This window comes from Mauremys mutica, chromosome 7, assembly GCF_020497125.1.
Source record: "Mauremys mutica isolate MM-2020 ecotype Southern chromosome 7, ASM2049712v1, whole genome shotgun sequence".
Classification (NCBI taxonomy): Eukaryota; Metazoa; Chordata; order Testudines; family Geoemydidae; genus Mauremys; species Mauremys mutica.
The window spans coordinates 87,089,038-87,112,550 of NC_059078.1; the positions used below are offsets into that span (position 1 = coordinate 87,089,038).

The 23,513-nt window shown below is 48.9% G+C and overlaps 1 protein-coding gene across 22 annotated transcripts in view; it reads right to left on the minus strand.

Moving 5' to 3' along the window:
• CDH23 (cadherin related 23) overlaps window positions 1-23,513 on the minus strand; it is a 529,883-nt gene that overhangs the window by 11,859 nt on the left and 494,511 nt on the right. For 21 of the 22 annotated variants that reach the window (XM_045025469.1, XM_045025474.1, XM_045025468.1 and 18 more), the window contains 16 exons: window positions 21,654-21,761; window positions 20,092-20,194; window positions 18,179-18,304; window positions 17,761-17,964; window positions 15,894-16,352; window positions 14,579-14,695; window positions 12,002-12,226; window positions 11,242-11,411; window positions 10,358-10,495; window positions 9,909-10,028; window positions 8,216-8,393; window positions 6,967-7,178; window positions 5,853-6,047; window positions 3,713-3,823; window positions 2,711-2,840; window positions 284-547 (listed from right to left, as the gene is read on the minus strand). In XM_045025469.1, coding sequence (XP_044881404.1) covers window positions 284-547; window positions 2,711-2,840; window positions 3,713-3,823; window positions 5,853-6,047; window positions 6,967-7,178; window positions 8,216-8,393; window positions 9,909-10,028; window positions 10,358-10,495; window positions 11,242-11,411; window positions 12,002-12,226; window positions 14,579-14,695; window positions 15,894-16,352; window positions 17,761-17,964; window positions 18,179-18,304; window positions 20,092-20,194; window positions 21,654-21,761 — 2,860 coding nt within the window. Of the gene's footprint in view, window positions 1-283; window positions 548-2,710; window positions 2,841-3,712; window positions 3,824-5,852; window positions 6,048-6,966; window positions 7,179-8,215; window positions 8,394-9,908; window positions 10,029-10,357; window positions 10,496-11,241; window positions 11,412-12,001; window positions 12,227-14,578; window positions 14,696-15,893; window positions 16,353-17,760; window positions 17,965-18,178; window positions 18,305-20,091; window positions 20,195-21,653; window positions 21,762-21,871; window positions 21,926-23,513 lie in introns of those variants that run through there. The other variant, XM_045025470.1, reaches the window with a different exon arrangement.

Sequence of the window (23,513 nt, forward strand, 5' to 3'; positions counted from 1 at the left end):
TAGATTGTAATTGGCTGTGCAGTATGGCAGGTTTTGGGAAAGGAGCTTAGCTTGGTGGGTTAATCCAGGTCCCCTCCACTATCTCATTGGAGAAGTTTGGGTTTCTCCTCTTGTACAGTTTTCCTTCCAATAGTCCCCATCCCAAACCACAGTGATCTCACCCCTCACCAGCCCAGGATGCTCAGGACCCGAGCTTGTATCCTTAAATGGCAGCCTCTGTTTTTACCCCAGGGAAAACAGTCAACCAACCAGCTGGCCATCTTCTCGTAACACCACCCCTTACCTGCTGTGTATTCTGACTTAGAGAATCGGGGAGGCTGATCATTAATATCATCCAGAAAGATCCGGACTTCCTGCAGAGTGGTGTCTGTGCTGGGATCCAAGGCCTGGATTCTGGCTGCCCTGTGACCCCTAGGAGGCATCCAGTTCCTGTTACTGGAGGCTTTGACAATGATGGAGTAATAGGGCTCTGTCTCTCGATCCAGGTCTCGTAGCACCTGCAGCTTCCCCTCCTGGCTTAACTTGAAATTGTTCTCCCTGTTACCAGCTAGGAAGGGTAAATGGAATGCAAGTCAGTCTTACCTGTGCCCTAAAACTTCCCTTTTGGATCTGGTACATAGATGAGGAGCACAGATGGGCACAGAAGTCCAGTTCAGACCATAAATCTGCCCTTTCCCTGCCTTTCTCCAGATTGCCCTCCCTTCCCACAGGATTACATTGGGTCCACTCCAGTCAGGCCCAGAAATGGTGTCCAAGGTCTCCTTGTCCTCACAGGAAAACATTTCAAAATAATATATCTAGTTCCATACATTTACAGATCTTTTACAAACACCCAGTAAGATGCATTCCCTTCCCTGCACAGCTCACTGAGTCTGCTCATGAATCCTGATTCTGGTTCTGCTAACACGAAGGAATCCTGAGCTCTAAAACATCACCAGTTCTTAGGAAATCATATGAGATTTTAACACATGGCAGGATATAAATGGAACACTCTGGATCCATTTCTGTATCTCCTAGAATTAGTCCCACTGATGCCGTGACAATGGCTCCTCGCATTCTCCTTACCATGCTACCTCACATCCACTTCCCTTTTTGGATAGCCTCTTATGTATGAATAGTCCTCTGCATAAATACCTCTAAACCTGCTAGGAAAAAGCAGATGGGAGGGGTCAACAAGTCCCCCATGGGATGCACACATGAAGGCCACACAACTGATACCACAGCTCTCGCCTGGGATGTTCCTGTGTGGCATGGAGGGTGCTCGGTAAGGGCTCACAAGCTGTGCAGGGCGAGTGAGAGTGAGAGTGTGTATGTGTGCGTGCGTGCGTGTCCCCATCCCTTTCTTCTCCTTCCTCCCAGCTGAACTGGCCTTTCAGTTTAAATGTTTCATTTTCTTTAATTCAACTCATGAGCTGAGTTTCTCATCTTATGAAAGAGGTTTAAAAACTATCCCCCAAGAAGTGTGCTCACCAGAATAGGCTGTCACTGTGTGAAACACCACTGAGTTCATGTAAGGACTGACATCTCCCTACCAAAGGTTTAAACAGCTGTCAACGCACGCACACACATGCTGGTTGCCTTATTATGGCACCCTGCTACAAGCAATTTTCCTGACATCCCCTTTTTTCAGCTCCTCATTAACCCATGAAACAGCAGGATAGTTTTTCTCTGGCTTAGTGATGCAGCTTCATGCCGTATGCCTGGTAAGATGTCTTGGGGTCCTTGATATGGAGTGTCGCATTGTCAGATGGAATGTGATACTGTGCTGCTAGCAACCTGCTCTGTGTGACAGCTGCATTTTTCACAGGGTAAGGAGAGCAGGCACTGCCACTCCTGCATTTACAGAAGCAATGTTGTGTTCATGCCAGAGCAAAGCAATACCTTATGGATTTTATTTTAGGACCCTCTGCCTCTGCAATAGCTAAAATAACAGTACAGCCTCCCAAGGCAGGAAATGGCAGAGGAGGGGAGTCTGTGGGGCCCATCTGAAGAGATCTAGGTAGAAACCTGGACACACATGCTGTAAGTTTCTAAAGGCAGTGAGTTGACATGATTGCCCATCCACCTCGATTTTAAGCCATTTTAAGTCACCCTTGGAATAGCAGCAGAGTTGCAAGTTAAGATCAAGGAGTATCTTCAGGGCTGCGTGATGGTCCAAGGGCTATAATAGCAGCTTTGCTCCCAGCCAAGATTGCGATGCAATAGCAGAGTTTAGGGGTCACAAGGCTGGAATAGCCAGGGGCTGATGAAGGTCAGGACGTAGGTGCTGTGAGAGAGAGGCGTTGAGGAAGTTTGCACAGCAGCTGTCATTATGCCTGGCTCTAGGTATTGCTCTCTGTCCTGCACCTTCACCAACACTGAGGCCTGGTCTACACTAGAAAATTAGGTCAGTTTAACTATGTCAGTCGGGGTGTAAAAAATCCACACCCCTGAGAAGCCTTGTTAAACCGACCTAAGTCCCCGTGCAGGCAGTGCTAGGTCAACAGAACAATTCTTCCACTGACCTAGCTATCACCTCTTGGGGAGATGGATTACCTGCCCCAATGGGAGAACCCCTCCTATTGGCATAAGTAGCATTTACACTGAAGTGCTACAGCGGTGCAGCTGTGCCACGGTAGCAATTTAAGTGTAGACAAGCCCTTAACTGATCCAAAATTAAAGCAGCAGCACTAAACAAACACAGAGAAACTGAGAAGGGAAGCAACTCTACCTGCTATGAAGTAATAGACGATAGCATTGGAGCCCTCATCTGCATCCACAGCACCCGTGACATTCCCCACAATGGTACCAGGGTGGGAATGTTCAGGAACAGACAGAGCTTGATACTGAGGGCTACCTCTCTGCCAGCGTGGGCCCAGGGAGAAGAGAAGGAGTGTTACAGGGGAAGGCAGTAGAGTAGTAAGAATAAACAATGATCACGATGTTATAGAGCTAACTCTGACCTTACGGATTGGAGACTTTTTCTCAAAATGCTAATAATAGACAAATCATAACAAACTTCATTCAAGTAACACCAAGGGCCTCAGTTAATCCCCGGGGACCGCATTACTCATCACATATACTACACACTGCACCCCCAGTCACCATAGGGAAGGCTCAGGATTGGCAGCTGGATTGAGATGAGAATTTTTGTTTTTGTAGCTAATGTTCATTTTCACTTAGCACATTAACTGTCTGCTGTCTCATTAACTTCAGTGTGTCCTATGTCTACACAGGGGAGGGATAGCTCAGTGGTTTGAGCATTGGCCTGCTAAACCCACGGTTGTGAGTTCAATCCTTGAGGGGGCCATTTAGGGAACTGGGGTAAAAATCTGTCTGGGGATTGGTCCTGCTTTGTAGCAGGGGGTTGGACTAGATGACCTCTTGAGGGGTCCCTTCCAACCCTGATGATTCTGTGGGGATTAAAAACCCATGGCTGGCCTGAGTCAGCTGACTTGGGCTTGTGGGGCTTAGGCTCCGGGGGTGAAAACTGTTGTGTAGATGCTTGGGCTGGAGCCCAAGCTCTGGGACCCTTGGAGGTGGCGGGTCTTAAAGCTCGGGCTCTAGCCTGATCCTGAATGTCTACACAGCAATTTTTAGCTCCGCAGCCCAAGCCCAAGTCAGCTGATCCAGGCCAGCCATGGTCTTTTATCCCTGTGTAGACGTACTCGGATAGTCCATATCCCTTCACCTAGAACTGTCCACTGCAAGGGGGCAAGATAGCTCTGCTTACAGGTGGTCTCAGGAAGATAGGTTCATTGTCATCAATGTCATCCAGTGCCACCTGGAGAGGCTGCATGGTCTCATACGTGGGCTGGCCCTGGTCACATGCCACGATGATCAGCTGCAGGAGAAACACACACACAACTTTGGTCACACGCTTGCCTTTTAAGATTCTGCAAAACACTAGCAAATGGGGGGGTCCTACTGCAAGCCAAGAAGTTAGTGTGATGCTGTATGATTGAATATGAACATTTATATCATTGATATTATCACTGTTAGACAATTGCAACAAATCTTGTACAATGTACGTCATGTAAGGTGTCAATGGAAAAGTTATGGTTCACTAAGTATGATTATCCTGTTTATATGCATGTATCATTTTTGTATCTGAAGTTATGAATATTGGCTATGTAGTGAAATCATACATATGTGTTGCATTCCTGGGTAACACCCACCACGTAAAATTTACATTAAGACCAGAAAGTAATGTCTTGATGGCCCTTCAAATACACTTGGCCCTCACAATGGGCCATAGAAGAGCCTCATTCTGCCCAGATAGATCTTCTAGTGGACGTCTCAGCAAGAATATGGGCAATGGCTACACCCTGTGAGTCATCAAGCCCTGTAAGGACATGTAATATGCTCAGGTGACCCTGGACTCCATCTGGAGACAATAAATTTCCAGGCACATGGTAGAGGATATAAAAGATCCCTGAGATATCTCCATTTTGCCCTTTCCTGCCCTGATTCTGTGGACTATGGATTTACAACTAAAAGGACCATTTTGAACTATGGACTGAGGACCTTCCAATCTTCTGGAAATTACCAGGGAGACTTTACAAGTTAGCAGTTTATTCCATCACTGCTACAAACCTGATGTAAGGACTTTGCAACTATTTGTATGTATGTGATCTGTTAGCCATTATTAACTCTCTTATTTTAAACCTTTAGTTTTAGTTACTAAAAGGATTGGCATTAGCGTGATTACAGAGTAAGATCTGAGTTATATATTGACCTGTCTATGTGGCTGATCTCTTGGGATTAGAAGGACCCTATATGTGATTAAACTGCTTTTCAGTAACCGTCATCATAAGAGTCCAGTGTATGGTGGTGAGACGATGGCTGGAGTCTAAGGAGACCGCATCTTTGGCTTCTTGCTAACCAGTGTGGTGAGACAGAAGTTCACTTTTGTTACTGGCTTGGTATAACCTATTGATAGAATAGCCACCACTTTGGGGTGAGTCTGCTCTATTTCTCAGTACTTTGTCCTGAATTTGGCTTTCTCAGCTGTCACCCACTGAGTCATGGGGACAGTTAGGGACTGAGAAAAAGGTGAAGGCTGATAGAAGAGGTTTTTTCTAGGCTAGGAATAGCAAATGAAAGATAACAGTGACCCTATGTCTTGGAGCGAATGGAGTGGAATCGGAGAATGTATTAACATCATGTTCCACTCAGCTATCAGGCTGGTAAATCTTTTGATACATTTGATAAACTAGGGAGGTTTGTGCTCAGCAGCCTGGGGTGAGCTGTAGACCTAAAATTACTACAAGTTGAAAAATGTACAGCCCCAACATTTAACCCCCCCTCTAAAGGCCTGAATGCAGCATGCGTAACACCCTAAAGGTAGCTAGATTGCAGATGATTTCTTTGGGGTGGAGTTGCAATGGCACACAGCAGCCCATGACCACAGTTGGACAGGGACAAGGGTTGGGAGGAATACACCAAAGTGTCAGAGAAACAGTTCATCATCAGGACTTGCAGTTTCTAAGTTACTGCTTCCTATTATTTTTATTATTTGAGAGGTGAAATTTTAATTGTGGAAGTGGGAAATGCACAGAGAGAGAGCCTAACACAGTGAGATCAACCACTGTGCAGGACTCACCCATACCACTCGGGGGACGGTTTCAATCCTGACCTGCTAACAACCCCAGCTATTGCAGTCCTGTGTCCACCCACAGATCTGCCAGTGTACCCCTGTCCTTTTCTGCTGCATGACCAGTCCTGAGCCTCCATACAACTCTCCCTCAATGATAATATGGTTCATTCCCTGTGATGCCAGGTCTGAGACAGAGAAGGACAAACTTGGTAAGGACAAACAAGCATGTGGACTAAATCCATGTCCCAGCCACCACTCCTTTTCCCAGACTTACACTGTACACTGCTTGTTTCTCTCGGTCGAGCCTCCTTGCTGTCTGGATGAGTCCACTGCTGGAGTCAATACTGAAGTACTCCCAGTCTTTATTCCCTGCTCCGGTTTTCAATAAGTTGTACTGTACAGCTCCATTGAGACCCTCATCCTTGTCTGTGGCATAGACTTCGTACACATTGGACCGGAGAGGTATTTCCTATTCACACACACAAACAGAATATCCATCCATGTACCGGGGGAACACACGCCAATAAATCTCCCAACTCCCCTCTTTACAGACCATGACAAGAAGAGTGGCCTGCAAAGTACTTAATGGGGGCCCTGTCTGTTTCTGTGAGCACCCACAAACATTTCAAGAAAGTCCCTGCTATGAACTGTAAGGTGATCCAGGACAAAATGCTGGCTTAAATCACACCAGTACAATTCATGCACATGTCCACTGTACAGCTGCACTGCTGACAATATCCCTAGCTCTCTCGTCTGTTTGCAATGCTTCTATCTGGTGGCCAAGGCTGCTGTTACAGCTTCAGGCATGCAGGAGTATACAGGACAGCTTCCAAAGAAGTCCGGGAACACAAAGAAAGACATCATTTTCTACACCTGAAAAACAGCCTCATTGTCTATCTGGGCTCTGGATGAGCTAAGCAGAGCTTCACGTAGACAAGAAACTATTTAAAATATCAGTGTTTCAGTCCCCAGATTGAAGACCTCATTTATAAATACACTTGGCACACTCTGATCAGTGGTTTCTTTATTTTGCTTGTCTCCTGAAGTTTCAGTTCCCTAAAGCTACCCTGAGAGTCCCCACTAATTTGCTCTCCTTGAACCCTTCATGAGAGCCTCTGATAGGGACAGGTTCTAGCAGGTTCTAGCAGGCTACAGTGAGATATCTGATCAAAGAGTCAGTCAAAACTAGGATCACAATAGCTAATGGATTGCTCCTTTGGAAATCTGGCTTGTTACATGACATTGCTGTCCAAGTTAGTGGGGACACAGTTACTTCTCCTGGTTTTGCATCTTCCAGTACAAGCCCCTCTGTTGACATCTTAATGACACAGTGACAGTAATCACCAGTTCAGACATCTACACCACTGCACCATGTTAGCAGAGTTTACCTCTTTAATATGCAGGATGGTGCCATTGGGTGGCCGGACAAACACTGGCCGGTTATCATTAATGTCAATGACCTCCACCTGGAGCATGGTGGTTCCCCACAGAGGTGGCCTGCCTTTGTCTGTTGCCACCACTGTCAGATTGAACCTCTCATAAGACTGTAGGTGTCTTCGGGATGTGATGAGCCCGGAGTCTTTATCAATCTTGAAGGCCTCTGGGGACAGAAGAGACAAATCTATCACTCTGGGCTCTCTGCAGGAAAGAGAGTATTATAAATTATTGTATGGTATAAACTAGGAACCAGGCTGGGAGAATGAAGCAGTTTAGCCAGCTAAGGGATTCTGGCAGACAGCTGAATACACTATAGTTCACTGGTTGAAAATCATTGGCTGCAGCATCCTCGGTCATATCAACACACTAAATCTGAATCACCGTAGGCTTCAGGACCCTACAACCATGAGTATATTGTTTACGGAGCACAACACACTTCCCACTGCTATCCCTGTTCCAGGTACATATGCTCTGAAGTGCTGAGATCCTAGTGGCATGTTGGAGTTTCAGAGAATCCTTTAAAGCCGCAGAGAGGCTGTGGCTGATCTCACTGAAAGATGTAAAGTTCATAGGTGTTCTCCTGTTATTTTCAGTTCCTCCTCTATTCCATTTGCAGCCCTCTTGATACCGCGGCAACTGGGGTGAACTCACAGGTTTCAGAAAAGTGGGGTTTTCCCTCCCTTTTCTATATACACATGCAGGCTCTGACCTTGTACCTACCACCCCTCAGTGATACTTAATACTTTGGAATACTCTGTCAGTATCCACCTCAAAAAACAACCTGCCCTCCACCCTTTCCTGGTTTTTATTTATGTAAGAGGATGTATAGTGGGCCCATTCCAGGAGCAGGAACTCGGGAAACAGTTTACATTTGTGTAACTAGGAAGTCTGGGAAGTGGCAGCCTTGGGTGTGGTAGACAAGAGAGAATCGGAGACTGAGCAGAAGTAGAAAGGTCTGCAGGGCTGCACTGCATGGCCTCGAAGGGAACAGAATATTCTGTGGTGCAGCCGTTGTGTGTGCATATGGCCCCAATGCTAACTTCTTAGCATGTGAAATGGGAAGAATGATTTGGTTGTTGTGTCCTCTTAGATCTTTCCAATTTTAACTCTGTGTTTCTGTATTTTCCATCTCTCTCTGGAAACACTCTTTGTGCCTCTCCCACCCCCTAAATGCCTAGTTTTGCTAGTGGGGCCGCATACCCACTCCAGGACCCTCGATGCTGTAGGTCACCACTCCATTGTCACCCTCATCGAGGTCCGTGGCTGTCATGGTGATCACAGACGTCCCCGCTGGCTCATTTTCATACATACTGGTGCTGAACTGTCGCTTGGCAAACTGGGGCCTGAAGTCATTGATGTCCAGAACCGTAATCAACACCTGAAGTGAAAGCAAACTGGTCATGTGGATAAAGACACATAAAGGGGCAGAGAACCTGCAGTGACCCTATCAGACAATAATACCTCCTCTTCCATAATACTTCTATCCCCCGTCTTGCTCTCTATTTAATGTTGTTACACAAAATGCTGACTGACTCCAGCATTGGCCATTGCCATGTCTCCAAGCACCACTAGGAACAATGACTACAGCAGCCCACACCTGGCAGGCAGGGAAATAGTTGCTTCAACAGAAGCTGCCTGCTAGTTACCAGACAGCCCAGCCCCCTCATCAGGGGCCTCTCCCCAAGCTGAGCAGCAGCCTCTGTACTCACATTAAGGAAAACTGTGCTTTAGCAATGGTGTAGGGGGCAGGACGGACTTCTCCAGTGATGGGGTCAGGTGGTGGATTATTGCTCAGAGACAACCAGGTGAGATAATTTTACTAGTGAATAGAAAAGCAGGGGGCCTTGTCAGAAGTCCCCGCCCAGAAAACTTGAAATCCATTGCTCCTTACAGGCCCTTCAGAAACTGCCTTGTCCCTATAACCAGCTAAAACTGCTGCACATATAACTGATTCGCAGGCAGATATGTGAGCAGGAGAGGGTAGAGGAGCTAGCTCCAGATATTGTGGCAAGTGCTCTGGCATTGGCATGAAAGGGCAGAACTGAGAGCTCAGAGCCACTGAATTTCTTTTCTACCATGCCTGACTTCCAAGAAGCTGCAGCCTGTAGCATGGTCAGCAGTCCCTTCCATGATCCAAGGTCAGGACTTAGAGAGAGTCTGTGCAGTGACTCTAGGCAGCTCTGGCTGTATTCAGTTCTGGGAGCTAAAGATCCCGAGAGAACTACAGGGTCTGTCTGTGTCCAGTAGCCTCAAAAAAAAAATCATCTTTATATCCATTACAGCCAAGATCTGTATCTTACTACACAGCCCAGTGGGATCTGCACTCTGCATGCTCCTATTTCTTGGCCACACTGTATCTTCTGGGCTTGTTTAAAATAAAGACTGCAGTAAACTTGCAAAGTCATATTGCTAGAGAGTAGATGTGATATGATCACAGCTGCATCCATTTATCACAACTGCACTGCTGGGCTTGTCAGGACACTGGAATGTAACCACTTCAGATGCTACATTGTCCCCTTACACTATAACATACCAATGACTCTGCCCCAAGGTAGCACCAAGAGATCCCATCTTGAACTGCTGGCACTTTCTTGTGGGCGCTTCCTCTTTTATACTGTTTTTTCGCCCCCTCGGGCTTCTATGCTATTTCCCTCATTCACTTGCTCTCTGATTTTTCTTTTGCCACTTCCTTTTTGGACTCATATGCGCTCTCTCTCTCTCTCTTTCACACACACACACCACACGCACACACACACTTTGCTGCTCTCTCTTCCCATATTCTGTACTCTGCAAAGGCTTTCTACAGTCTGAAGAATGCACACAAACCCATGGAGCTTTACACCTATGGCATAAAGATGCATCTTAAACCCATCCCAGTGTTGTGGCGTGGTACCTGCACAGAGTTCTCTCGACGGTTACTAGAAATGTCCCCAGGGTTGTCCCTTGCTACAGCAGTCAGCGTGTAGTGATCCTTCTTCTCTCGGTCCAGGGCTGACAGGACATAGATATCACCCTGCAATACACAGACCTTCAGAAAGCAAGTGGCTGTTTGCATGCCATTTCTGGGGTAAGTTGACTGCTGGTTAATACCAGGTGATTAGTTTAACAGAAATAGGAGAAGGACAGAAGGGAAGGGGAGAATCCCCTTCTTCAGGCTTGACTCCTTTTCCCTAAAAGGGGAGGGGGACTTTAAGAGTTCCTCCTCCCCCCAGTTTCCCACGATATATAATGAGATTTTGACCCCAGAGGGCATTCTGTCAGCAGCAGTCCCCTCCCATTTAAAGTGCTCCTGTCCCATATCCCTGTTGTTAGTGCAGTACAGCTCCATTCTTCACCTCTTACCGTGTTGGGGTTTATCCCAAACTTGCCCTCTCCATCTCCCAGGTTGTACTGGATGAGGGCAAAGCGCCCGGAGTCCGCATCAGTGGCCCTGACCCTCAGGATGACCGTACCCAGTGGGACATCCTCAAAGACTGGCTTCTGCAAGTGCAGAAAGAAGAGGAGAGAGAGGGTAGGTGAGTGAGGGTTTGACCCACCCACACACCACTAAAACCAGCAAAGCATTCAGAAAAATCGGTGTGTCTGGAGGATGAGTGAATGGCCTCTGCTCTTTTTATGCAGGGGAGGGACTGCTCTGGGGCTTGCGGGTGGGGTCTAAAACACTCTCCGGATTTTAACTACCAGATTCTGCAAATTAATTAAGCTTTCATTTAAATGCTATGAACATTCAACCCTTCTGTATGGGAACAACCCCCCCCAAACTGAACTCAATGCAGCACCTATTAATCCTGAGCGCAGAGAAAGAGCCTGAAATAATGGCCCTGAGATAGGTGGGAAATGGAACACACACCTCACTAGCTGCTCACTCTGGAACCTAAGGATGACAAAGTAAATATCAACATTATTATCTACCTCACTGCTTACCATTTTAGCAGAAGCATACAGTTAACATTCTGCCAATTGAATCTTAGCTAAACATTCAGGGCCTGATAGTCATTTGCACAAAGACCCCTTAAGAAGTGTCTAATCAGCAGCTTTGCCCTTGGTTTTATTAGTGTTTTGCTCTCCCCTGTGTATGGTTCTCATGGGATTCTAACTAGCAAGCACTGTGTAGTAAATAATATTTTGGCCTGCAAACATCCAGCCTGCCACAATGGCCAGGTACGTGCTTCTCCCACCCTGTTGGCCCCCAGCAACACACATTCTGACTGTTAAATCCCATTCACCTGGTAAGACGTCTGGCTGAAGATGGGATTATTGTCATTGATATCCACTATCTGGAGATACACTGGGATCTCAGCTGATCTCCGAGGAGAGCCATTGTCTGAGGCCCGGACAGTGAAGTTCAGCCACTGCACCTCTTCATAGTCCACCGTGCTATTTGCAATAACCTTCCCTAGAGAGAGCAGACTCTGAAATGAGAACCCCTCTGAGCCCTTTCACCGCTGGCCTGGCCATACAAGACAGGCTGATAACTGTCATCTCATTTCTATAATGTCCATTATGGAGGGAGGGAGAAGACGTTCCCATAGTTCTACATATGCATGGATCATGAAAACTCCCATAGGATGGGTTCCACTGCTTGAGAAAATCACTTCCTCACCACCACTGGGATCAGGCTCAAGAAGGCTGACCAAGACTCTGAGCAGCGCTGCTGTGGGGGCTGGGAGTGGGGGAGAACACGGAGAGTTGGTCTAGGAACGTGCTAGCTGTTCAATGCTGGTGCTGACAGCTGTAAGGACAGCCTTGGTGATTAGTGTCATGCCTTCAGTGATCTCTTGGCATGTGAAATAAGGAACCATTCAATGTGAGTAAGGATGGCTGTGATCTGGTCCTCTGTGAAATGGGCTGTGTCAGGATTGTATAAAGGACACCAACAGATTAGTCCTCACCTCAGCATCTGCATTCATCCCCTCCCTGCTGTCCCTTTGATAAGATTTAGAGGGTCACAGGTGAGAAGAGGGACTCCTAAATTCCCCCACCTACCTGCTGAGAGGTCTTCAAGTCGGGCATACCCTTCAGGTGAAAGGTTCAGCAACTCATAGGTGATCTGTCCATTGGCACCTTTGTCTGGGTCCACCGCAGACAAGGAAATCAGGGTGGTCCCCGGTGTGGCCCCTTCCACGATCCTCTCAGTGAAATAGGTGGCCCCAAACGGACGGAATCGGGGAGTGTTGTCATTGACATCCAGCACGTTCACTGTCAGCTTAGCTGTGAAGACAGGGGAGGCAGAGATGGGGGGGTGAGAGTAGATGGATGGGGACCAGATGAAAAAGAGACAGGATGAAAGAGAAGCAAGTGGAGAATGGGAGAGAGAGAAAGAAAGGAGGGATGGTAAGTAAGTGGTGTGTCAGATCCTCAGCAGATGGAATTATGCAGCTCCACTAAAGTCAACGGAGCTCAGTTGATTTGAGGACCTGGCCAGAAAGTTTAAGTTTAATATTCATTCCTTCATGGAGAGCTCTGGGCTTTTGCAGGAGCTGCTCTACCCACATTCTGAAGCCCTCGCTTTGCCTGTTTTTGATGCCTAGCTCATTGCTGGGAGAAGGGAAGTGAAGTTCCACCAGCTGCTTCCAGAAATAAGATGGGCCTGACTTATTCAAAGACCCTACAGCAGACTTGAAAAATTCTAGTCATTCACATGTCCCAGGGAAAGTAATTTTCTTTGATAGGAAAGTAAAAGATGAGTAGTTTTTTGATCCTGGAAAAGGCACTTGGGCCTGGGCTGGTAAACTCTTGTAAGAATTTTGCAAGGCTGCCATCACTTACAGCTTTCTCAAAGAGCTGCTGTTAGACAGAACAATGGCGTCTTCCCAGGCCCGCTGACAGCAATTCCAGGCCCCAGGGCAGAACAGTCAATGAGCCCTCAAGCATGCACAAGCCATGCCGGCGCAGATGTGGTCCACCTGATATTTGGGTGGTGCTGCGCCTGTGCTGGCTCGTGCCCAGCGAGCTGCCGGTACAGCCAGGGTTTCCACATGCCCACCTGGTAGGGTTGCCAACTGTCTAATTGTGAAAACCCAAAGACCCCGCCCCCTGCCCTGAGGCCACACCCCTGTTCTGCCCCTTCTCCAAGGCCCCGCCCCTGCTCACTCCATCCCCCCTCCCTCTTTTGCTCGCTCTTTCCCACCCTCATTCACTTTCACCAGGCTGGGGCAGGGGGTTGGGATGTGGGAGAGGGTGCAGGCTCTGGGAGGGAGTTTGGGTGTGGGAGGGGGTGAGGGGTTGAGCTCTAGGAGGGAGTTTGGGTGCAGGGTATGGGCTCTGGGATGGGGTTTGGGATGCGAGAGGCAGTGCGGGGTGCAGGCTCTAGGCTGTGGTGCAGGAGGGGGTCAGGGAGGTTGGCACTTACCTCAGGTGGCTCCTGAAAGTGACTGGCACGCCCCGCTAGTAGCAGCTCCTAGGTGGGGGGGCCAGGGGGGTCTCCGCATGCCACTGCCTGCAGGCACTGCCCCTGCAGTTCCCATTGGCCACAGTTTCTGGTCAATGGGAGCTGCAGAGTCGGCGCTTGTGGCAGGTGTAGCATGTGGAGACCCCCCCACCAGGGGCTGCAGGGACATGCTGTGCTGGCCGCTTCTGCGACTGGTGCGGAGCGTGGGTGGGCAGGAAGCCTGCCTTAATCCCACTGCGCTGCCGGCAGTGGCCAGGGGCCCCCCAGGCCCTTTTAAATCGTCCAGGCCTCTGGGCAATTGCCCCCTTTGCCGCCCCCCTGTTGGTGAGCCTGAGTCTTCCTACCCAACAGGAAGTAGATCATCAAGGCATCCAAGAACTCAGGATCAGTGACCTCAGGAATGGGTGTTACTAGGTGCGGTACATTATTTATACAAAATTAAATACCAGTTCAGTTGTACTCAAAATCTAAGAAAGCCATGGTTAAGGCAGTGCTAGAATGGGGTGGGATATCCAGCCTGATCAATTATAAGCATGTATCTTACCAATAGCAGACCTCCCAGCAGCCTGTAGAAATAGAGATGCAATGAAGCATACCCTCGGATCACAATATACCCTCCCGGCTAACAGCACTTTGCTCATAGTCACAAAACACCTACTGCTGTTACAGCACATATGAACTTTCTTTCGGCATGGGACCTGCAATATAGCAGGGGGCTGTTTTGTTAGGGAAAAAAGTAGATTTAAAACATAAACCCACGGGGATCAGCAGGAGAAATAATGCAGCTATAAAATGGAGGAAGCACCCTCTGCTATTCCAGGTTTTGGTCCCCCAATCCTGCTCTCCATCAGATCATTTCCCTCATGCAGCATTTATTGCTTTTCTAGTTTTGGGTCCCTGCTTTGCCCTGACCTGCACACCCGCTTTTACTCTATTCCTGGGATCTCCCTTAGCCGAAGCTGCAGTCATGCCAAACTGCAGCATGGTTTGATAATGTGGAAATACAGCCATTGGGGGCCTTGCCTGAGAATCCATCATTTCCTTCTGGCATAACCACCAACAGGGTTTGAAGCCAGGTCCTTAGCCAAAAAATGCCATAGCCTGAACTGATCTGCGGCCCAGCCCAACTCTCACACTGGAATGTGAGCTGTCTGCAGCAGGAGTTCTCTTACCATTTGGCACGCTGACGGAACGGTCAACAACATCGCTGGCGTTATCATGGACAGAGATGGTGACTTCATACGTGGCCACTAGCTCCCTGTTTAGGGAGGACTTAACCTTCACAGCTCCTGCAAAGCAGAAAAGGAAAGAAAACCACCACTTACATAGATTGTAAACTCTGCAGCGGCCCTGCCGGATTCCTCTAGGCAGAGGGGCACAGAGCACCAACCCCAGGAAGCCCTTTATTACCCCACAAGCCTCTCTGCCCCTGTGTGGTGGCCTCCTGCCTTTCCCTATGTCATTTATAGATTAAAAGGAAAAAAGTCAACAGGCAAAAATCCAGCTCTTTGTTAAAAGCACACCCACACCACCCTGCCTCAGGATGGAGCTAAGTAGACATCAGTCTGTTTTAGCAACTGGGTGCATTTGTGCTGGGGACGGGAAGTGAATTCTGAACTTTGGGGTCAGCTCTTCAGCTGGTGTAAATTGTGTAGCTCCACTGAATCCATCAGAGCGACAGTGCTTCACACTGATGGGGATCTAGCCCTTTATTTCACCCAAAGCCCTCGTCATAGCCGTGGGGGAGAGACGTGCAGGTTTCTTCTGCCTTTTTTATGAGTCAGCTTTCCACACCTGAGCTTGCACTACGTCAGTCCTGTTGTTCCACAGCACAAGGCCCTGCGTCATGAAGAGACCGGAGGCGTGCGATCTGGGACTGTGGTCTCATCAGCAAGTGAGACGTCCCTTACACCCACCTCTCTATACACCAAAACATGGCAAGCAAGAGATCACTTACCCGAAAGAGTCCCCTCCCCCACCAGCGAGCCGCTGCTGAGCGGGTGTCTGCGTTCAGTCTGCGAAGGCTAAACAACAGCCAGCTGCGTATGTCAGGGCTGCTCCCTCACAGCGTGAGGCAGCCAAGCACCCAGCCAGTGATGAGAGTGATCATGGTTATGACTGAGATGGAAGGGAGACAATGGATGAAGCGGACAGAGGACTGACTGAGATTGACACACAAATAGAGAGATCAAACCTGCCAGGCTGGGAGCCATAAGGAAAAGAAAAGGCTTAGTTAGTTAGTTAGTTGGCAGTGCAGTGCTGTTGAAGTGCAGCTGAGAGAGAGGACAAGGAGAGTGAGAAAGACTTACGAGAAAGGAAGAAAAAGACAGAGAAGGGTGGCAAGAGCAAGGAAGGGCTAAGGAAAGACAAAGAGAAAGAAAGCATGACGGGGGGGGGGTGAGCGAGAGAGAGCAGATAGGGATGGGAAGAAGTAGAAAAGGGAAGAGAGAGGCTCAGCCATACAAACAGTTTCTCTTGTTCTTGTACCTGTTTTAAAATCCACGGCAAATGCTCCTTGCTGGCCCAGCACTAGAGCATTGGTGTCATCCTTGGCCAGAATCTCAATGATGTAATATTCTAACCGGGGGTTGAGATCTCTGTCTATTGCTGTGACCTCAGCGATGATGGTGCCAGGCACTGCTGACTCAAGCACGCTGACCGTCTGGATTGGGTTGATGAACTCCGGCCGATAATCATTGACGTCAGCAACAAGGATGTTGACGGTGGCGGTGCCAGAGAGAGGGGGCATGCCTCGATCCACAGCCATCACTGTCAGCCTGTAGGTGTCCCTTTCTTCCCTATCTATGGTGATGTTGGCCACTAGGATTACTCCGGAGTTAGCATTGATCAGGAACTTATCCTGAGCTCCACCCTCGATCCGGTAGCTCAACTGCTGGTTGAGGCCGCTGTCTGCATCTGTAGCCATTACCTGAAGGACAGAAAAACCTGGGGGGGAGGAAACCCATACTCTGACATTTGAGACTTTTTCATTCCCCTAGGTCATTTTCAGCAAGTGAACCACCAGGCTGGAACAGTCCAGTGGTTCATCTAGTCCACCATCCTCTCACTGCGAGTGGCCAATGCTGGAGGCTGCAAATGAAGCTCTAGTACCTCTATAACTAGACTAACTAAATTTACACACAGGGAAATTTCCTCCTCCCTAAGCTATGCCCTAAGCATGGGGAGTGACAGCCCTTGCAAGCACACAGATAAAAACCAAGGGACAGCTGCAAGTAAAGCAAATAAAGGCACAGATAAAATCAAACTGGTGTCTGGCTTATTCATCAGGTTTCAGAGGAAAGTGCAGAGGGGAAATCATAGAAATCCCAGTTTGCTGGTGTAATACAGACAAGAGAAAAACCCAGACAACTTTGTAAAGCTGATTGGCAAATTCTCCTTACTGGTCCGACCCATGACATTGAGAGAAAACTGAGGAACATACATGTATGTAAAAAGAAAGAACGAGGCGTACTTGTGGCACCTTAGAGGCTAACAAATTTATTTGAGCATAAGCTTTCATGGGCTACAGCTCACTGTATCAGATGCATAGAATGAAATATATAGTAAGAAGATATATATACATACAGAGAACATGAAAAAGTGGCCACTTCCACCTTTTCATGTTCTCTGTATGTATAAATATCTTCTTTCTGTGTGTTCCATTCTATGCATCTGATGAAGTGGGCTGTAGCCCACAATACTTATGCTCAAATAAATTTGTTAGCCTCTAAGGTGCCACAAGTACGCCTGTTCTTTTTGTGGATACAGACTAACACGGCTGCTACTCTGATACATGTATGTAAACATTTGACATGCAGTACTAGAACTATCTGTACAAATCCACATTAGTCAGATGGCAACAGGAACATCATGTTCTCGGTGTCACTGGAAGTATGGAGAAGTGCCCTACTGTGCACAACCCCATTATGCCAATGGCGACATCAGTGGTCTGGAGTGTGCAATCAGACTGTGCACCATGCAAACACATCACACCTACATTATGAAAAAAGGAAACATGCAACCCTGTGAAAAAAATGAAACTGAGCTTCACTCTGGTAGGTCAGCTCCTTGATGGAGTTGAAGTCTTGTAGCCCATGATTATTACTATGGACAGAGGAGACTTGCTCCCCTCACCTGTAAGCTGTGATGCTACTGGCGGGGCACTGCAAACATAGCCCCCAAGTCCCCAAACTCCCTTTCTGCAAAATCCCTTCACCCTCACAGACTGAAACCCTGAATCCTCCCAGCCTTGATATCTTCTGTCCTTTTGATGTCCCCACGGCTAGTTTCTCCATCCCAGTCCCCATCTCCATCTCTGTCCCGTTTCCTTCCCACACAGTGGTATCAGTCTGACCTGGGGGGCTGTTTTCCTGCAGTTGCACTGTCACCACTGCTGGGTTAAACGATGGCCTGTTGTCATTATCATCCAGTATGGTCACAGTGAGCCTAGCAGTGCTGTTCAGCTTGCCAACATCCTCTGCCACCAGTGTGAGCTCAAGGCGTGGGTTCAGGAAGGCTTCCCTGTCAATCACTCTGCCAGGTTTTACCAAAATGACACCTGGAGGATAGTAAAAGTCAGCCAGAAAAAAACCAACCACCAAGAGGCAACTTCAAGAGAGGGTGCAGACTAAACTCAGGTGCAATCCAACAGCTTTCAAACTCTGGAAACATCTGTGCCTCGGAACTGGCAATGTTACCCAGTAGCTCTATATTTCAGACAGAGCCGGCTTTGACAGGGCACCTTATAACCAGGGTGCGTGTGGCTAGCTTACCTGTTCTGTTGTTGACAATGAAGAGGTCCGTTGGCATCCCCAGCAGCTGGTACCTCACCAGTGCATTGATGCCCTGATCATTGTCCAAAGCTAGAACTGGACCATTGAGCACTGTGATGGGAGTTCCTGAATCAAACAAGAAGTGTTAGCAACTGGTGGGGAGCCCTTCATGGACACCTCCTCTCTCCCCCTCCTCCCCCACAGTGACTTGTGACTGATAGCAACAAATGAATGAGGCAGACAGAGTGAGGTGACATGAGACAGTGAAATAATGGCTGTTGCAGCCTTGGCAGACTGACTCAAGACGCCCGTAGGGAGAGGTCTAACACTCTGCTAAAAAACAAACAAACAAAGCCATCAGACCTTTTGAACCGACCACAGTGACTTGAAAGGTACTTCCCAGCATGCTTTGCAGCAGAGTCTTGCTTACTTGATTTGTCCCTGAACTCAGCCTAATATACATGTCTGTGTGTCAGGGCCGGCTCTAGGCACCAGGGCTCCAAAGGGCGGCACTCCAGCTCCCCTTTTTTTTTTTGCTTGAGGCACAAAAACCCGGGAGTCGGACCCTGAGCGGAGATGAGGTGCAGCAGTGGGGGGCATGGGGAGGGCCACAGGAAGTAACCAGCAGAGGAACCGCTCCCCGCCCCAGCTCACCTCCGCCTCCTCCCGCAAGCGTGCCGCTGCTCTGTGCGGTGCGTCCAGGGGAGGAAGCAGGGCTGGGGATTTGGGGAAGGAGTTGGAATGGGGTGGGGAAGGGGCAGAGTTGGGGCAGGGCTGGGGGGGGCACGGGAAAATTTTTTTGCTTGGGGCGGCAAAAAACTTGGAGCCAGCCCTGCTGTGTGTGAGCATGTGTGGCAGGGACATGGATCGGGGCTTGTTGGAGTTTGCTAGCTATTTTGGATGCATGTTAGTCTCAAAGAGTATTTTTGCAAGTGCACTGATCAGCCAAGTTGTTCCCAGTGTACAAGAGCCTTTAAGGAGTTTATGTTCCAAGCCAAACAAAGACACTTGTGATCTCAGAGTGGGAGTTATTTTAAGGGGGAAAAGGGGGAAAATTGCTACCAACTGGGGGAGCTGAACAAAGTAGTCATCTGGTATAAACTGCAGAAGCCAGACATTTTACTATACTACCTCTAAAAGCAAACACTGTTCCAGCAGCGAGGGTTAAAGAAGGCTGTTCCCTACACTAATGAAACATAAAGCTGCTCAACTTGTCCTGGTTTATGGCAGACAGAACTCACTCAGTCTGAAATAACAAGAACAAAATGCTGCCATATTTCAGCAAAACATGACAATAGACGGTTAGGCAGTTTGGCTGTACTAGAGCAATTAGCTTCAGTTAAGAACATGGCAGGCTTTGCACCACAGTCTGTGACTTCAGGACATGGAGTTCATCGGCTAGATAACAGAACAGCACATTTGCCTAATGCCACCCAGATGTATGATTTGTAAAGGGATTGTCTTGTTGTGGGTCCAGAGTGTTACTTTGGTGGGAAAAATATCCACTTGCATAAAGTGACCCTGACAAAGCCCTGGCTGGGATGATTTAGGCGGTGTTGGTCCTGCTCTGAGCAGGGGGTTGGACTAGATGACCTCCTGAGGTCCCTTCCAACCCTAATATTCTATGATTCTTCTGTGCTTCTATGACCTAGCCTTCTCTCCATGTTTATCTTCATTGCCCTGTAACATCCTAGCCCACATCAATACCCCCTCTGGCTGATCTAAAACGTTTCACTGCTAAGTGACATTGTCGGTGTTCAGTTAACGATGTTATATAGGACAGCTCATGAAGGAGGGACTTTTTTCCCTAATGGCCATCCCCTTCATCTAGCTGGAGATAACTGGGATGGGTTGGGAATAAAAGAAAATTCCTGTAAGTTGAGAATCATATATTAAAGGGAGGACAAACGCACCTGCTGGGGAGTTCTCCATCACCTCTGCCTCATAAGAGCTCTGAGTGAAAAGTGGCCGGTTATCATTTTCATCTGCTATTGAAATCACCAGCAGGTCAAAATCCTAAGGGTGTATGAATAAAACAAAGAAAAGGGGACAGTGACTACGATACCTGCTCCTCAACTCACTTCCTGCATCAGTGTCTGACATGTACCACCTCATCCAATTCAGCACCATGGAGAACCTAAGCCATGTGCAATCACGGAACTGCATCACCAGAACATACCATAGGATCTGTAATGCCTTTACCCAGGTGCCTGGGCTTCATTCCCAATATCATATAGCAATATGAGGTCTGGAATGGCAGGGTAGGGGAATTACACATCCTATGGTATCATTCTGTAAATGCTGTTCCATGGCTGAACATGGCCAGCCCAGATTCTGCATTACTATTATACCATGCCATTTGGAATATAGGCTTTGCACCAGGGAATTTATGCTTTCGCCATGAAAGGGTTTAAACCATACACACAGAGTCTGTGGATTTAAAGAAAATATTGTCTCCCATGTCCTATTTTATTTCAGGCAGCTCAAGAGTTAATAAAGGGGAAAGCGTGACCTCCCAGCAACCACCTACACACACTCAACTCTGCAGGCAGCAAATGGATGCCATCTGCAATCCTATCATACCACTCCATTTGGTCTGACTCCATTACTGCTGCCATACTGCAGTACTGCGTAACGTAGTCTGCAATGCAAAGACATAGCCTTGCTACCTTCAGACAGATACTCTATTGTAACAATACATTCCTCCACTTAAACAATAAGAGCAGAATGATACATTGTGCCCCTTTAAGGTAGGCTGGAGATTGTGAGGTCAATCAGGTGGAGGAATGTGCTGCTTCCAGAAATGGCAGCAGGCCACTTGCAGTTTCCACTCCTTCTATCTAGAAAGGAGAGGGGGCTGGCCCCCCAGAAGCCTCCACCCTAAAGATACCTTCTACAGGAGAACCTGGACACACAGGCCATACCATGTCTGTTCTGTTATAACACAACAGTGGGTCCAGTAAACCATGTTACTCAGCCACAATTGCAATACCCCCAGTATGTTACAGCACAGAATCCTGGAACTACAGAGCTACATGCTAGTTTATCATCTGCACCATGTTCCAGAATGATGCCCAGGAATTCCTAGTACAGAAATGCTGCATCATCTCTTCTAGTAATGTAGCACCTAGTTCTCTCTGGTACTGCCACTGTGCTGTATCTCACTGTATTTCAGAAAGGCCAGGTGAAGCGAGTTGTCGCAGGGACACCATTACTGAAGTAAAGGCTGGGTAAAGGTCTATTAAGAAAATTCTATCCTGCAAGAAAAAATGTTGGCCTGGTTTTCTGACCTAGGTGGGAAATCACAGAGAAATGCATGGGCTTGGGCCATTTGCCTCTGGAATTCAGAAGTTAATTTGGAGGAGGAGGTTGTCATATAAGTGTTTTCAGTGAATAGTCCACCCATCCCCTGATAACATAAGAAGCCTTTGCCCCTGCTGCTTCAATGGAGAACCCCAGCATTGTCCATAATTACCCGCCTGGCATTGCGCATGTTCTCAGGATTGTCCTTCACTGTGACAGTCAGTCTGTACTCAGCTACCTGCTCCCTGTCCAAGGGACGGCTTACGTAGACGATGCCAGTCTGGTGAGAGAAAAGGAGAAAGATCAAATAGAGATCTTTGAGCGTTGCATGTATGAGTGCAAGGCAAAAAGTGATTAGCAAGAAGGGTATGTGAGAGACCCAGATCCTACCTTACTGAGTGTGACACTATTCATACATCAAGGAAGGTACTCCTTCCCAGTAGCAGCTGAGAGGCCTAGGAGGGGAGAGAATAGCTAAACAACTCATTTGCATGCCGATGATGGCACTTGCTCTAGCTTCTCCTCAGAAATGCTCATGTAACGCTGACAGACCGCAGTTGTCAGGATCGAACCTGGGGCCTCTGGAGCTTAGTGCATCAGCCTCTACCACATGAGCTAAAAGCCAACTGGCTGTTAGATAAGGTTGTAGAGCAGACACATTAATTGCTCTTTAAGTAGTCTTGGTGCCGCTAGATGCAGAGGTGAAAGTAGGCTGGTACAGGCCGGTACGGAGAACCGGTAAGAAAAGGTGCAGTGGCTACCAGCAAGAAAATGGAGCAGTCTCTCCCTCTCTGACTCCACCTTCTGGCTCCAGCAAAATTGAGGGTCCGGGAGCCCAGCTCCACGAATGTTCGGGGCCGGGTCTCCCCCCTGACCCCACCTGCTGCCCCCCTGCGCCTCCCCTGAGTGTGCCCCAGCCCCCCTTTGTGCACTCCCTGGTTCCCGGAGCCCTGTCCCCTGCAGCTCCATGCTGCCTGCCTGCATTAACTGCCGCCACAGGGTCCTAGTGCCCCCCTCCACTACTGCCAGGGCAGGCTCCCTTTCCCCCTTGGACCCTTTCATTTTCCATTGGGACCCACCACCAGTACAGCCGCCCCCCTGCCCGCAGTCACTGCTCTTGCCCCACGCTGGGCAAGGGGCAGCCCCAGTGAGGCTACAGTGAGGGGCTGCAGCAGGGAGGAGGCACACATGTGATGGCAGACCCGCCCCCCAGCATGGCACCCACCACAGGGGAGGCGAGGAGGATTCCTGGACCTGAGAGGGGCCCTAGGAGCATGTGCAGTGACGGGGGGGGGGTGAGTGTGCTTCCGGGGGGTAAAGAGGGTCCCTACCCCAGAGCTCACTGCTGCCAGCAGGGAGAGGGCTGGGGGGAGTCCTTCTCTCTGGCTCCAGTCCCAGGGCAGCCTGCCTGCACCCCAAACTCATCCCGAGCCCTGACCCACCCCAGAGCCCACACCCACAGCCAAAGCCTTCATCACCCCACACTCCAACCCTCATTCATAGCCCTGAGCCTCTCCAACACCCCAAACCCCTCATCTCCAGCCCCAGCCAGAGCCCTCATCTCCCTGCACCCATACCCTCTGCCTCAGCCCTGAGTCCCCTCCCACACCCCAAACCCCTCATCCCCAGCCACATCCCAAATCCACCCTCACCCCTGCTCCCCCTCCCTCCACACCCCCTCTTATCCCCAAACTCCCTCCCAGAGCCTGCACCCCTCCTGCACCCCAGTCTCCTGCAGCCCAGAGCCTGGACCCCAGACCTCCTCCCCCATCCAAACTCCCTCCCAGAGTCTTGGGCAGGTAGGGGGTGGAGTTTGGGGGGGGCAGAGTTTGGGCAGGGGCAGGTTCTGGGCACCACCAAAATTTCTACAAACCTGCCACCCTGCCGGCAAAAGCTGGTGCACCATACCGGGGTGGACCAGTTTCCTGAGGCAGCAATTTAAAGGGCTGGAGCCCAGGGCTCTTTAAATTGCTGCCAGAGCCCCGCTGCCAGAGCCCTGGGGTAGCGGCTGTGGGGCCCCGCTACCACCTCG